Below are 15,637 nucleotides of genomic sequence, written 5' to 3'. Positions count from 1 at the left end.
GGGAGCTGCGCCAGGCCCACCACCGCCACACACCTGCACACACATACATGTGCTTTCTTTTATACAGTCCCATGGGTCAAAGCACACACCCCTCACCCGGCAGGCACTCAGCCATGGCCACGGTGGCACACGGCATGTACAATGGGTCACCCTAGTGTGGAGCAGGATGCCAATGGCATCCACCCATATGGACAGAGCCTTCCCCGTGCCCACACCCACAGGTGCCCACGCACCCTTCTCAGAGGGACACACACACAGGGTCACCCTCATTCACCCCCGCGGGTCACCTTCATCTACTCACCTCCCCCTCCCCCTCGGGAGTTCCCACGGCCCTGTGGGCCGCTTGGGGTGGGGTGGGGGTAGGGAGGAGGAGACCCCAGAGGATACCAGACGCATACGCTTCCCGGCGGGGAGGGGACCCGAAGAGACCGGGACACACCCAGCGCGGCGCGCGGCGAAGGGACACGCAAAGACACGCGGGGGGCTGGGACACGCGGGAGACCCTTCTGGGGCCCATCACTCACCCCCGTGGCGCGGCCGGCCAGGAGCAGCAGCAGCAGCGGTGGCAGCAACAGCCCGCGGGCCCCGGGCGCGTGGGTGGCGGTGTCCACGCGCGGCCCTTGTGCGGTCCCGCGGCGCGGCGGCCCGGGCTTCATGGCGGCCTTTGTTCGCGGCGCGGGCTGCGCGGGACCTGCGCTCAGCTCCTCGGCCGCCGGCTCCGCCTCGCTCGCTCGCTCGCTCTCTCGCTCGCTCGCGGCTCCGCGCCCACAGCGGCCGCGCCCGCAGGAAGCGTCGCCGCCGCCGCCGCCGCCGCCGCTGCCGCCGCCGCCGCCGCCACCGCCGCCCCCCGCGCGGGCGGGGCGAGCAGGAGGGCGGGGCCGCGGCGACAGCACCACGCAACACGGCACCCCCAACCCCGGCCTCAGTTTCCCCGGGTGCGGTGGGACCTAGGGACGTTGATGTCTGCTCCCCGCGCCCCCCTACCCCCAACTGTGGATCCGCGGAACACGCGGTGAGCGAGCGGCGGGAGAACCTGCTCCTCCAGATAGCACCGCAGGTCTCTCCTACTCCTACAGGGTGATGTCAGAGGACAGCCCGACCCCGGCCTGGGATCCCCCTGGTCTTCCTTTGCCTGTCTCCGTCTGAGAGACCCTGACACCCCTGGGGTGCCCTGAGTCCGGGAAGCAGGGGCTTGGGTCACTCGTGGGGAGCACCAGCACGTAACTGGCTCCACACATATTCTTGAAGTCAACAATGTTTTCCATTCACAAGAGCTCAGTTACACCAAGGCGCCTCAGGCGAGCTGGTAAGGGTAGGCATTGGTGGCACACGAACCTACCAGGACCCCCTTGAGGTCAATGCGGTCAGCCCCTTTGACACAGGTCCTTGTCATGCACGGGCCCTTGGAAAGAAATGCAGAGTACGAAGCTCAGCACCATATAAGGCAGAGTGTGAGATGGGTTCCCCAGAGGGAGTGAGAGGCTGGGGCAGCGCAGGTATGCAAGGCCTGCCTAGCTGCCCTGAATAGCCATCCCGAGCAGAGGGAGCGGACTACCTAGCGGTTTACAGAACACTAGGAAAGAGCTAAGCTTGGGAGTGAATGCCTGTACCCAAGCACTTAGAACTTAGAGGTTCTCAAAGTTCAAGGCTAGCCTGGGCTGCATACCAAGTCCCTATCTTTACAAAAATAAAGGGGGGAAGGGGCTGGAGAGGGGGTCAGCAGTTAAGAGTGTGTATTCCCTGAAGATGTACGTTTACTTCCCAGCATCCACATCAGGCAGGCTACAACCCCAGCTCCAGGAAATCCTAAACTGTCAGCCTCCAAGGACACCTGCACTCATGCACGCGCGCGCACGCACACACACACACGTATGCACACATACATGCATGTGAATAATAAATCTTTTTTAAATAATAAAAATAAACGTTGACATTTTTTGTTTTAGAAGATGAGGTTTTACGTAGCCCCCAAACTGACCTTGAACTTGCTATGTACCCAAGATGGCCTTGAATGTCTGATCCTCCTGCCTCCGTCACATCCAATCTATACTGTACCTTAAGAATCAAACCCAGGGCTTTGTGCAGACAAGGCGTGTGCTCCACCAACTGAGCTACATCGCCAAGCCCTCAAAAACAGTCTTTTGAATCAATCCCATTCCCGAGTATTTTGGTGTTTGGAGCCACGATGCCTTGGAGAATAAGACAGGAAAGATTGGCTTGCCAAGGAGTCAGGGGCTGACTTTATTACTAGCAGAGCTGGAAGCTGGGGTTTCAGCCAGTGCTTGGGTTCAAGTCCTGGTTCTGACAGTCATGAGCTGTGATTGCTTGCATTTGCCACTTCACCTCTCTGAGCTGACTTCCCAGGGTGTGGGGCTCAATCTGAGAAAGTTGGCGAGTGCTTCTATTTCGTGTACTGGAAGTTCAACCAATGTGCTTGGGACTCAGATGTGGACATGACATCACCTCCCAGAGTGGCCAAGCAGACCAAGACGACAGACTGGTTCTGAGGTGCTGCTCCCAAAGGGCCCCCAGGGGATCAAGGAGCCCCAAAAGAGTGGCAAAAAAAAACCTTGGGGCAGCTGGACCTGACTGACGACAGAGTACTGTGCTGCCCATGCAAGCAAGGCTCAGAGAGCTCATAGGAGGCCACCAGGTTGCCTGGGGAATACGGTTCAGACCACAAACCCCCTCCCCCCTCCTTCCCCGAGATCCGGGCAGGAAACCTTGTAGGGAATCTTTGGCCAGGAGCGCCACCTGCTGCTAATCATAGGTATAGTCACAGATAGAGGGGAGGTGGGAGTCTCCCTGGGAACAGGTGCACATTTAGTCCCTGGGCACACCGTTGCATCACAGGTCACCCTCCCTATACCACCATGTGTGTCCCGACCACACACCAGGACACTGGTGTGTCCTTTTCTGTGCTGTCCCATCCAAACAGACTCTAGTCTCAGGTCACCTGGTAAAGATTTCCGGGCTCCCAAGAGGTAAGTGGTCCTGACCACACCCACTCGCCTTCAACAGTCTGTCTTTCCTGGAACTGAAAATCCAGGTCCTCAATGGACAACAGCTGCAGGGCTCCAGCTAAGCTGCCTGTAGCCACACTTCTCTATGACATGATGCCATCCCTGTTTTTTCAAAGCTGAAAAAGAACTGGGCAGGTTTTGGGGTTTTTTGTTGGTTGGTTGGTTGGTTGGTTGGTTGGTCACCTTGACACAAACTGCAGTGGAGCCTCAATTGAGAAAAAGCCTCCATTGGCTTAGCCCATAGGCAGGTCTGTGGGGCGTCTTCTTGATCAATGGTTGAAGATGTGGGACACCCCAGCCCACTGTGAGCAGTGTGATCCCTGAGCACATGGTCCTGGGGTGTATAAGAAAGCAGGCTGAGGTGGGACGATGATGGCTCAGTGATTAAGAGCACAGGCTGTTCTTCTAGAGGACCTGGGTTCAATTCCCAGCATCTACAAGGTAGCTCACAACTGCCTGTGACTCCAACCCCTAAGGATCTGATGCTCTCTTCTGGTACCCTTGGGCATACATGTACTGCACAAACACACATATAGGCAGAACTCTTTTTTTTTTTTTTTTTTATGGATACAGTGCTCTGCCTGTGCATACACCTGCATGTCAGAAGAGGGCATCAGACCTCAGATGGTTGTAAGCCACCACGTGGTTGCTGCGAATTGAACTCGGGATCTCTGGAAGAGCAACCAGCGCGCTCAACCTCTGAGTCATCTTTACAGCCCCCAGGCAAAACAAAAAACAAAACAAAAAAACCCCAGCTCTTACATATAAAAATAAATAAATGTTTAAGCCAGGCAGTGGTGGCATGTCTTTAATCCCAGCACTCAGGAGGCAGAGGCAGGTGGACCCCTGACTTGAGACTTGAGGTTTACAGAGCAAAGTCCCAGGACACCTAAGGCTGGGAGAAACATTGTCTCAAAAGAAGGAGAAGGAGGAGGGGGAAGATGAAAGGAAGGAAGAAAGGAAAAGAAAGAAAGGAGGGAAGGAAGATATAAAGAGATCAGGCTGAGCAAGCAATAGGAAACAAGTCAATAAACACCTTTTCTGTGTTTCAGTTCCTGCCTCCAGGTTCCTGCAATGAGCTTCTGCCCTGTCTTTCCCTCAGTGACTGAGTGTGACCTGAGAGCTGTAAATTAAAACAAACCCTTTCCTTTCTACGTTGCTTTTGGTCATGTTTTATCACAGCATTAGAAAGCAAACTAGGGCAAGGGTCTAGTCACACAGACACACAGACACACACATACACACACCTTACCACGCAAGCCGGCCAGTGAGGGTCAAGACCTTGGCCTCCAGGCTAACTCCAGACTGTGTTGGGAGTGTTTGATGAGTGAATTCAAGAGTCACTGAGGAGGGCTGGAGCGGTGGCTCAGAGGTTAAGAGCACTGGCTGTTCTTCCAGAGGTCCTGAGTTCAATTCCCAGCAACCACGTGGTCACAGGCATCTATAATGAGATCTGGTGCCCTCTTCTGGCATGCTGGTGTACATGCAGACAGAACACTATAGATAATAAATAAATAAATCATTAAAAAAAAAAGTCACTGAGGGACATTCCAAACCAAAGACATGCTCAGATGCAGCCTGGCACCCAGGTGATTCCCAGAGTCATGTCTCCCCGATCCTTTACACTTCTGTGAAACTGTCTCCTAACTAGGGGAGTCCCCAAGAAAGAGTTGTAGGAGGTGTCATCGACATTCCACTCCATTCAAGGTTGCACCCCAGACCTGAGAGAACCTAGCCTGCTGGCTCTGAGGGCCCCCACTCTTCAGCTGGAGAACCTGGAGTGGCTCAGAAGTAGGTAACTTACTTCTGGTCTCACAGGCAGGAAGTCGGCGAGTCAGTATTTGAACCCGGAATCTTGGCCCAGCTCTTTTTTTTTTTTTTTTTATACAGTATTTTGCCCACATGTGCACCTGCCCACCACAAGAAGGTACCAGATCTCATTACAGATGGTCATGAACCACCATGTGGTTACTGGAAATTGAATTCAGGACCTTTTGAAAGAGCAGATGGTGCTCTTAACCTCTGAGCCATCTCCCCAGCCCATGGCCCAGCTCTTTAAAAAAAAAAAAAGGTGTACATTGTATTTGGGGCGGAGAGCTTGAATGAAGGTCTGCTTGGAAGCCAGAAGAATGCATCAGACCCCTGGAGAGAGAGAGGTTCAAATAATCATGAGCCACTGGATGTGACTCCTGGGACCCAAACTCAGGGCCTCTGAAAACACAAGTTCACTTAACTACTCAGCCATCTCTCCAGAAAAAACAAAACAAAACCTTAAAAATAAAAATAAGCCAGGCAGTGGTGGCACATGCTTTTAATCCCAGAATTTGGGAGACAGAGGCAGGCAGACCTCTGTGAGTTCGAGGCCAGCCTGGTCTATAAAGCGAGTCCAGGATAGTCAAGGCAACAAGAGAAACCCTGTCTCGAAAAAGCCAAAAAAAAAATAATAATAATAAATAATAATAATTAAATAAATAAAATAAATAAAAATAAACAAATAGATACAGTCACACTATGTAGCCTAGGCTGGCATGGATTTTTTGTTGTTGTTGTTGTTGTTGCTTGTTTGTTGTTGTTGTTGTTTTGGTTTTTGCTTTAAGGATTTTTTTATTAAATATTTTTTATTTTTCTGTCCTGGACTCACTTTGTAGACCAGGCTGGCCTTTAACTCAGAGATCTGCTTACCTCTGCCCCACAGACTGCTGGGATTATAGTTATGTGCCACTATACCCAGCTTGTGAAAAAGTTTTTTTTTTGTTTGTTTGTTTTTGTTTTTGTTTTGAGACACGGTTTCTCTGTTTAACAGCTCTGGCTGTCCTGGAACTCTCTATGTAGTCTAGGCTGGCCTTAAACTCACCGAGATCCACTCGGGAGGCAGAGGCAGGCTGATCGCTGTGAGTTCGAGGCCAGCCTGGTCTACAAAGAGAGTCCAGGACAGCCAAGGCTACACAGAGAAACCCTGTCTCGAAAAACAAAACAAAACAAAACAAACAAACAAACAAAAAAAACCTCACCGAGATCCACCTGCCTCTGCCGCCCAAGTGCTGGGATTAAAGGCGTGTGCCACCACCACCTAGCAATATTTTTTATTTTTAACATATACATTTATATTATTACACATATGTACAATAAACTATCTATAGCAAGAAGAACCGTGAAACAATCAGGAATTATATAAATGTTACACTCTTAGTGTTTTGGCTATTTGTATTTGGCAGCCTTGAAGAAAACATCTTTTCTATCTTGGCGCATCTAAAATTCTGAATGTAAATCAATATCTATCATATCTCATCTCTATCAACTTAAAACATCTATCTAGACCTAAAAACATCTTAACCCCTACACAACTAAGCTTATGGCAACATCCAGCTTACCTCAAAGAGGATGATGAGCATCAAAGAATCTCCTTCTGGGGATGGCTTCAAATGTGACCAACAAGCCACTGGGCAAGCCAGGCATGGTGGCGCAGGCCTTTAATCCCAGCACTCAGGAGGCAGAGGCAGTTGGATCACTGTGAGTTCGAGGCCAGCCTGGTCTACAAAGCAAGTCCAGGACGGCCAAAGCTACACAGAGAAACCCTGCCTTGAAAAACAAAAACAAAAACAAAACAAAACAACAACAACAAAAGCCACTGGGCAAAATATCCTCGTTTCTACCACAGACAAAATTCTGCCTCAAAAAGGGCAAGCTTGGATGCAGGCAGAGTAGAAGGGCCAAACTCTGCCAAGACAGGGTAAGCAAGTCCTCAATAGTTCCTGCTTTAGAAATATGTCTGTCACATATATTGGACCAGAGAGCTGAAGATGATGCTCCAATGTTATAGAGAGTTTTGGATGACTGCTCAGGTAGCAAACTGTCTCTGTCCTCTTCTCATTTGGGACGCTGCTAACCAGCGATCCCTGTATACTCGGGTAATTAATTTTATTCCTTCTCAAGTCTCTGATGGGGTTGAAGACCAGATAGTTTAGCTTTACAATGCCCTGGAATTCTTTAAGTAGACTGGGCTGTCCTTGCGCTAACAGAGGTCTGCCCGACATTGACCCTGAGTGCTGGGATTAAAGGCGTGCGCCACCGTTGTGTAACCTGGCTTATTAACCTCTGTGCTGGGTGGTGACTTGGGGTGAGGGGCCCTCACAAGCCGCTCTTGCATTTTCCGGCCCTTCCTCCTCCCACTCAAACTTCCCTTTTGTCCGAAGAGTTGGGATGGAGGCCAGAGTCAAGATTTGCTTCTGGGGAAGTCTTGGTGACACAACGCTGAGGAGTCAGTGACCTTCCCGATGCAGGAACCGAAACAAGGTCGTGGCAGGATTGCACCCAGACACAGAGGAACCAGAATGACTTTTTTTTTTTTTTTTTTTTTTTTGCAGAACTTGGAGAGGCTCGGAGGTCATCCTTTGCCCTCCTGTGGAAATCCAGCGTGAGCAGCAGCTGTTGGCCACAGTGCCCAACCAGCCCTCAGGGTCCATGGGGGTTGTGTGGAAGGAGGGGAAGTCAGAGCCTGGGCTAAGTGGCCTTTGCACCTAGGATGGCTGTGGTGGACAGGCTGGTCGAAGCCTCAAGACTCCAACAGGTCCCTTGGCAGCACAAAGTGTCTGGGTCAGAACTGCCATGGGGCTGCTGGAAGGCAGGTGAGGGAGGCTCCCCGGGCCTGCTTCTGGGGAGGGGAGGGGAGAGGGTAGGACCGGTTCTGAGGAGCCTGAGCTGCCCAAAGTGTCCAGAGCTGCCCTGAGGTACCAGAGGGCCTTGAAAGGGGGGCTGTGCAAGTGAGGGGCCTGAGGTTGCAGCCATCCTGTTTTCTACAGCCATCTGCCTCTGAAGAGATCCTTGGGCCCAGCCGGATATCAGAATGAGGCTACCATCCCCTGGGGGAAATCTAGGAAGGCTTCCTAGAAGTGGCATCTCCTGGGTGGCTGGGGCAGACAAATGCTGGGCCAGGAAGGGGTGCTCTGGAGGTGCGCCCTGGCACTCGGCTTTAGACTGAGCACTGGTGCTATTTCTCCTTGAGAGATGAACGGAAGTGCCCGTTTGCCCCAGATAGGACTCAACAGACCTCAGATCGACTCCATCTGAACCCAGTTTGAGGTGACTCGCAGGAGCATCGGTGACTCAAAAGCAGTTGCACCTTCAAAAAAGCCACCAGTACAGATGACTCATGGAAGCTGTATCCCTTTCGTGTCTAGGAGCAGCTACCCTACCGGAAGGCCACTCCACTCAAGGGTTATATATATGAACCCAGACAGGGATGGGCATCATCTCCCGAGGGTGTCATGTGGCCATCGAACCTCCACTTCTGAACGGCAACTGTCATGTCAAACTGAAGGAAGCAGCTCGCCTTGCCCTACCCAGGCCATTTCCTCTGCCCATTTCACACTGAGAAAAGTAAGGAGTAGAAAATAAGGTGACAGGTAGGAAGTGAGGTGACACAGTCTACGGCTGAGCTGGGAACCCAGATGGCTCCCTCCTCACCCTGGGGCCTCCTCCGAGACTATCAGGTAGCTTTGTCCACGTCTCACCAGCAGCCCCTGGTTTGTAAACCCTTAGGTCCTGGTCACCTATGCCCAAGACCCTGGCTGAGGGGACAGGACTAGGAAAGCTGTGGGGAATCTAGGTCCAGACTTGCCCAGGCTCACACCTGTGTTGGGGACCTAAGGACCTGAAGAGAAGAGGGGGCGGGGCTAAGACTAGGAAGGGAGAGGAGACAGGAAATGAGGAAATAAGAGAGGGAGGGGAGAAGGAAGGAAGGACATCACCTCAGCAGCCTCTCCATAGCACACTCAAGTTTCTGGGAATAAACTGCACGTGTAAAGTTATTTTCCTGGAAGGGGGTGGGGGGGGGGAGGAAAGAAGAAGAAAAAGAAAAGAAAAAGAAAGGAAAGGACTTCCTAAAAATACTTTTTCCTCTCACCCCCTCCCCCCCCACCATCTTGAGACTGAGCTGAGGGCTGGGAATCCTGACACCCAGGCTGTACAGCTTGACTGTTGGACCGTGCTCTCTCAGCGAAGCTGCTGTTGGGATTAGTACATCTTAGATTTGGCTGGGGGGGAGGGTAGTCTTGTGAAACTGGCATCCAGTCCCCACCACTGGTGAGCCACAGCTCTGGGTGAGGCGGAAGGCTGCCGTGGAAGGACACAGGGAGGCAGTCACTTCGACTTGTGTCCCCCTTGCCTAGGTGGGGGCTGGCAGGGGTTGGGTCTTGGACTCACCACTTCCTGATGTTCAGAAGTCAAGTGATGGCACAGAGGGGGAGCCTACCACCACCACCACCACCACCACCACCACCACCACCACCACCACCACCACAGCCAGCTAGGCAACTGTTAGGAAGTCACATTGCCTGAAACTGAGACAAGCCAAGGTACCTTCTGGAGGTCAGGGAGCGAGCAGCTGGAGCGGGTGGCTGTGCGGCAAAAATCTTTCCCAGGGGTCTGAAGGTTCTGCCCGCAGAGTGCCAGGTGCAGCTTCCACAGGAATCCAGCCAGCAGGGTGCTTTCTGAACGCCCACAGAGCTATAGTGCAACATCGCCCTTATAGGATGCACTACTGTGGGCCGGGTGTGGTGGCACACGCCTTTAATCCCAGCACTTGGGAGGCAGAGGCAGGCGGATCACTTTGAGTTCGAGGCCAGCCTGGTCTCCAAAGGGAGTTCAGGACAGCCAAGGCTATACAGAGAAACCTTGTCTGGGGGGGGGGGGGAAGCACTCCTGTGGCCTGTGGTTCAAAGCAAGAGTACCACCAGGCAGGACCCCTGGGGCCTCCAGTGAGGCACTTGGCAGAGCTCTACTTTCTCACTGAAGTGTTCCAGTTTTGGAGATGTGTCAGTCACCCTAGCAGAGAAGCCAAGTGCCTCGGAGCAGCAAGGCAGTGCTCGTTTCCAGCTGTGTGCCCAGCTCTGGGTCAGGGGCTTGCACGTCCCCAGTGAAGGTGTTCATGTCCTCCTATTTTACATAGGAGGTGGAGGAGGAGATCATGCACACTAGGGACTCCTGGAGAGGAGTGAAGAAGAAACAAACCTCGGGCTGCTTCCAGGTCCTGAAAGCCAGACCTTGAATCCTGGCACCCTGGGGACTCTACAGTGCTTGTACACTGCTTGACAGTGCAGTAGCACCCTCATGTGGCCAAAGATGGTAACTACCAGAAGCCCCAGTTCTTCCGATTTCTTCTTCTGTTTTGGTTTTGGGGGTTTGGAGTTTGATTTTTTTGTTGTTGTTCTTTTGGTTCGGTTTGGCTGGTTGGTTTTTCGAGACATGGTTTGTCTGTGTGGCCTTGGCTGTCCTGGACTTGCTTTGTAGACCAGGCTGGCCTCAAACTCACAAGGATTCGCTTGCCTCTACCTTCCAAGTGCTGGGCTTAAAGGTGTGTGCCATCACCCCCTGACCTGTTTTGTTTTTTGTAATTTAACGCTTTCGTTTTACATGTGGGTCTTTTGTTTGCATTCCTGTCCATGCACTAAGTATGTGTGTATACGGTACCTGAAGAAGCCAGAAGAGAGCATCACATTGCCTGGTATTTGGGGTGGTTCTGAAGTGCCATGTGAGTGCTGGGAATTGAATGCAGGTCTTCTGCCACCTCAATTCCCTCTCCCTCCCCTCCCCCTCCCCCTCTGTGGGTGTCCATGGAGGTCCACAAGGCTTCAGATCCCACAGAACTAAAATTACAGGCAAATATGAGTCTCCTTACTTGGGTGTTCAAACTGAACTCAGGTCCTCTGAAAAAGCAATACGCACTGTAACTTCTGAGCCATCTCTCCGGCCCCAGGAATTCTTTTTTACAGTTTATTTATTTCTCTGTGTGTTCATGTGCATATGTTGGGGGGGGGAGGATGCTTGTTCCACAGTATACATGTACATGTCAGTTCTCTTCCATCATTTGGGTTCTGGGGATCCAGCTCAGTCATCAGGGTGGGTGGCAAGCACCTTTTTTACCCTCACTGGCCCTTCTGCAACTCTGAAAGGTAGCAATTAATTGCTAAGCCACACAGACAATCAATGGCGGAAGCAAGATGTCATACTGGAGTCGGGAGTCAGTGCACACCAAGCCTGACTTTCGTCTCTTCTGCACCGTGGGCTGTGCTCCCTTGCTCTTGGTTGTCACAAGGGTGAGGGGTGGACAGCCTGGAGTCCAGCTTGTTCCATCACAGAGTCCTGCAGAAGGAGGATCTCACATCAGAATGCGGAACCTCAGCCTTCAGAACCTGGCATGCCCAAATTACTTTCTGGTGGCCACAGGCTTCTTTCTTCTTCTTCTTCTTCTTCTTCTTCTTCTTCTTCTTCTTCTTCTTCTTCTTCTTCTTCTTCTTCTTCTTCTTCTTCTTCTTCCTCTTCACAGGTTTCTTCTCCTGGGTTTTGTTTTGTTTTTGATGTTGTTTTTCGAGACAGGGTTTCTCTATGTAGCCTAGGCTGACCTGGAATCGCTTTGTAGACCAGGCTGGCCTAGAACTAACAACGATCTGCCTGTCTCTGCCTGGGATTAAAAGGCATGCGCCACCACTGCACGGCATGTTTTTGTTTCTTTAAGACAGATCTCAGGCTGGGAGATGGCTCAGTGGGTAAAGAACTTGACAGCTAACTGTGAGACTATGGCTTCAATTCCCTGAAGCCTATGGAAAGCCAGATGGCCCAAAAGCTCGTGGGTCAGATAGTGTGTATAGCAAAGACGAACAAAATAAAGCCTGTAAGGTAAGGGTGAGCAAGCAAAGATTGTCCTCTGTCCATAACCTGTGCTGTGGAACATGGATCTCTCCACCTCCCACACCAAAAACCAGGGTCTCCTAGCCTTTTGACTCCATATATAGCCAAGATGGTGTCGCACTCCTGGGCCACTTGCCTTCGCCTACCAAGTGCTGGGATTTATGGATGTGCACTGGTTTAGTTAGTTTTGTCTTGCTACTTCTGAGACCATCTTGTTCTTGTAGCTCAAGCACAAACTCTCCCTCCTCCTGGTCCGGCCTCTTGGGGTTGAGATGACAAGCTTTGGAGCCCCTGAGCTAGTTCACTGCATCATCTACCCACAGGCTCCTAAGGTGAAGTCTCCTACAGTAAATTGGGGAAACAACGCAAATACTGCTTGTTACATAACTGGCTGGGCCCTACACAATCTCAATCTACACAACTCCTTTTGAACCATGTTTATTAGTATTCAGGTCGCTTCCTCTCTTACAGAGAATTGGGTCTTAGGGGCAGGCAAGGATTAAACGCTCCATTTAATGCTGTTTCTGAAGACTCCTTACACATGCAAGGTTTGAAATGAGGGGCCATCCACTAAGATGCTAAAAGAACCCAAACCAAACAAAGTACAAGGAAGCACAATACAAGAGGCCAGGAAGGCAGTGAGAGCCCTGAGCTGTCCTGCATGCAACGCAGGCCCCAGGCACTGCCCACCTCTCCCAGAAAACAGACCCTCAGTACATACCTGCCCTGGGAAGTCAAGGTAGAGACGGGTAAGGCCAGGGCGTGGCCAACTAACTCCCCAGTCCCAAGCAGAATCACGAACCTTCCTTCAACTGGAAACCTACATTCCCCCTTTCTGGTCTCAATTCCCAGCCCTGAGGGCTAACTGACATACATGAATGACTACAGAGGGCCCTGTGTGAGGGAGGGGGCCAGGTGAAATGTCAGGTGGTGTAGCCTCCCATCTGGCCTTCTTGGCTGAAACAAACTTTTTCAACTTTTGCCGAAAGTGACTCCTAACGAAAAGCTGGATGGAGGAAGGACACCTTGAGGACAGGAATTACTTCTGCGAGCCCAAAGAGGTTCTCAATCAGAGAGTAATCAGAACAAGCTAAGGCACTGGACAGCCTGGGTGGGCATTGTGGATATGGGGGTTGTCAGGACACTGGCCACAATACAGGATCAGGAAAGATACTTTTCAAGGCCAAAAATGCCAGAGGCCAAAATGAAGACCCTGCAGGATGGTGAGCAGGACAGGCCAGTCAGCCAAGGACGCAGGCTTGCAGGAAGGTGCCTAGGAGACCCACAATGCGGATTTCCAAGCAAGCTGGGTACTGATGGCAGTGTCCCCTTCCTTTCCTTCTCCTTTTTGGTTTTCCAGACAGGGTCTCTGTCTCTCCAGTAAGGGGGCGGGGAGGGATCATCATCTGTACACTCAGGAGGAGAAAAGCTCACATCCAGGAGTGCAGAAACCCAAGATTCTCAAGGTATCTCCCCAGCTTTCGTAAAAGGCTCTGACTGTGGAGCTGTTTCTGCGCTCTGCAGAGCTCCAGGGCTGCAGCATGGGGCACACGCACAGTGGCTTTGTGATGCTGCTTCCCCCACACTCTTGTTAGTGACCCAATACAAAGTTCACTGATTGACCAAGTTGGGGTCTGGAACAATCGTTACTTTGGGTTGCCATGGGTTCCCTTTGTGGGGTGAGCAAGTGGTGGGGGGAGTATCTCCCCAGGAAAAGCCTGCACATAACACTGGGAAACCAGGTTTTTGCACAAGGCAAACTGAACTCAACCTCAGGTAAAAGCAGGCTCAGAAGCCATCAGCTTGATACTCCAACCCTGCTCCACTCTCTCGGGCCTGCTCTCCCAGGAGAGGCCCAGGCTGGAGCAAGGCTCATATGGAAGGCGTGGGGAGTGAGAGCAACCCAAACAGCAAATTCAGATTCCAAAGTTCTGTATTTTTTTCAAAATAAAGATCACACATTGTTTAGAGACAATCTACACAAGAGTTACAAAAAATAGTTGCCCAGGCATAAGCATACACAGGTTTGTTAATTATACACATATGGTTACAAGTGTGCTTGCAAAAAGTTCATTGGAAATATACACAAGGCTCTGGAAATGTACACCGTGTAGTGTTACAGTCTATATTCAAACGAGGATTGACAGTATGTTACATTCACTTACAAGTAGACAAAATGCAAAATACAGCTCATCTGTACAAAACGGAGGGTGAGTCACTTTACAGGGGGAGGCGCTGAGCAGGGGAGGGGTGGGCCAAACTTCTCACATCCTTTTTTGACTGTCACAAAATAAGCGAAACATTACTTTTTTTAGAATTAAAAAAAAAAAAAAAAAGAACACTAGTGTGAACTGAATCGTCTGAAGTAACATTTGGAAAGGCTCTCACTACCGTCTTGACTAGCTGACAAATAAACCAAGCTTTTTTTTCTTTTTAAACATTAACTAGGCTGTATAAAGAACATTTATTCCTTCAAAAGAAAAAAAATTACTTCTGGTTGAAATTACAATTTACAATATACAACACTATCTGCTACGACCATAAAAGGTGGGATATACACCAAGTGCACGGGGCTGGCTGATTTTCTTTTCTTACCAAAAAACGTGTTCATGTTGATTCAAACTTCTCCACATTTACATTACAGGTATACAAATGTACAATTGTACAATCAAAAGTATGTCCGACTACTAGGGTACATTATAGATACAGATTAGACATCAAAACAGGAAAATACTACAAATCCGTATATATGCAAAGTCTACACAAGTATACACTATGTATCTATAGAAGCGAGCCCAGGAGCAGAGCTGGGGTTCCTCTCATGCTAGATACTCAGAATCTGCTTCCACGGCTCACAGGAAGCTCACAGGCAGCACACGGCCCTGCCCGCTGGCCTCAGGCCTCTGAGCTCTGGCTCCTCCTGGATCTGCAGCCACCACCTTCCTCAGCATGAGGTTATCTCCAAAAAGAGCGTCATAAACTCTGTGTCACAGGCTGATGCTTTAGCAACTCTGAAACGTTCCCATTTCATATATGTATATATGTATATATATTTATATTTTATAAACAGTGTTAAATGCCAGTTTGGGGTCATTTAACTAAAATTCAATTTCTCAGGTTTTTTGTTTTTTAATAAAATGAGGTGGGGAAGAGCTATTTGCAAAACTTGCCACAAGGCAAATGAGTTAAAAACCTTTTTTTGTCTTTTTTTTTTGTAACTTTTTTTTTGTTAAACCAACCACCCTGAAAGTGTCCACATGTGGAATATAGATACAACATTGAACAAAGCATGTGGTCTCCCATGTACACTGATTACTTATGTACAAGTTCCTATACACCAGTAAACAGCAGGGCAATTAGTCAATTAAAAAAAATAATTAGTACATGTTATGTGTAATAAAATGAAATTTACAAAGGCCTTTCCACAAGTGGATCTGCTTCCTTTTTGGAGGAGGGAGTAATCCCGGAGCAACCATCACCCACTTCCGACTCTACGCTGGGCATTTCTGGTTGCTGGTTGATCTGCCAGGGTCAGTGAGGTCAGCAGGACCAGGATGGGTGCAATGCTCAGATGATACCATTAGGGGGGCCACAGATGGGCCCCAAGTCCACGCCGTTCTTCATGTAGTACTTCTCCAGCTTGGCCAGGATGTGCTTGCCATAGGTGTACTTTCGAAGAGTCGCGATGTGTGGCCGGATCTGGAGAGGACAGTGTGTGTTAGACCGGCTGGAGAGGGCTGAGGAGTCTCCAGTATCTTCCCAGATACAGACTGTATCACTGCTAGCAAGCCATGAGGTAAAGACAGGAGCACTTGCCCTAGGACTGACACAGGACAGGGAACCTGGCCAGGATACATCAGCACACGCCAGCCAGCTGCCCAGCACCACCTGCCCACAGGCACACAGACAGCCAGGCTGCCCTGGCAGTT

At 50.5% G+C, this 15,637-nt stretch overlaps 2 protein-coding genes across 22 annotated transcripts in view; both read right to left on the bottom strand.

Annotated features, from left to right (window-relative positions):
* The window catches only part of SDC3 (syndecan 3), a 34,001-nt gene extending 33,204 nt beyond the window's left edge, over positions 1 to 797 (bottom strand). The window contains exon 1 of the mRNA XM_084786289.1: positions 525 to 797. Coding sequence (XP_084642415.1) covers positions 525 to 656 — 132 coding nt within the window. The 5' untranslated portion in view covers positions 657 to 797. The remainder of the gene's footprint in view (positions 1 to 524) is intronic.
* A 12,826-nt stretch (positions 798 to 13,623) lies between these two features.
* PUM1 (pumilio RNA binding family member 1) overlaps positions 13,624 to 15,637 on the bottom strand; it is a 111,294-nt gene continuing 109,280 nt past the window's right edge. For all 21 annotated transcript variants that reach the window (XM_084787664.1, XM_084787665.1, XM_084787646.1 and 18 more), the window contains one exon: positions 13,624 to 15,407. In XM_084787664.1, coding sequence (XP_084643790.1) covers positions 15,276 to 15,407 — 132 coding nt within the window. In that variant the 3' untranslated portion in view covers positions 13,624 to 15,275. The remainder of the gene's footprint in view (positions 15,408 to 15,637) is intronic.

This window comes from Acomys minous (genome assembly GCF_964271855.1).
Source record: "Acomys minous genome assembly, chromosome: 6".
NCBI classification, from domain to species: domain Eukaryota; kingdom Metazoa; phylum Chordata; class Mammalia; order Rodentia; family Muridae; genus Acomys; species Acomys minous.
The sequence above is the reverse complement of the archived record's forward strand: the minus strand, read 5'-3'. Positions and strand labels throughout refer to the sequence as shown.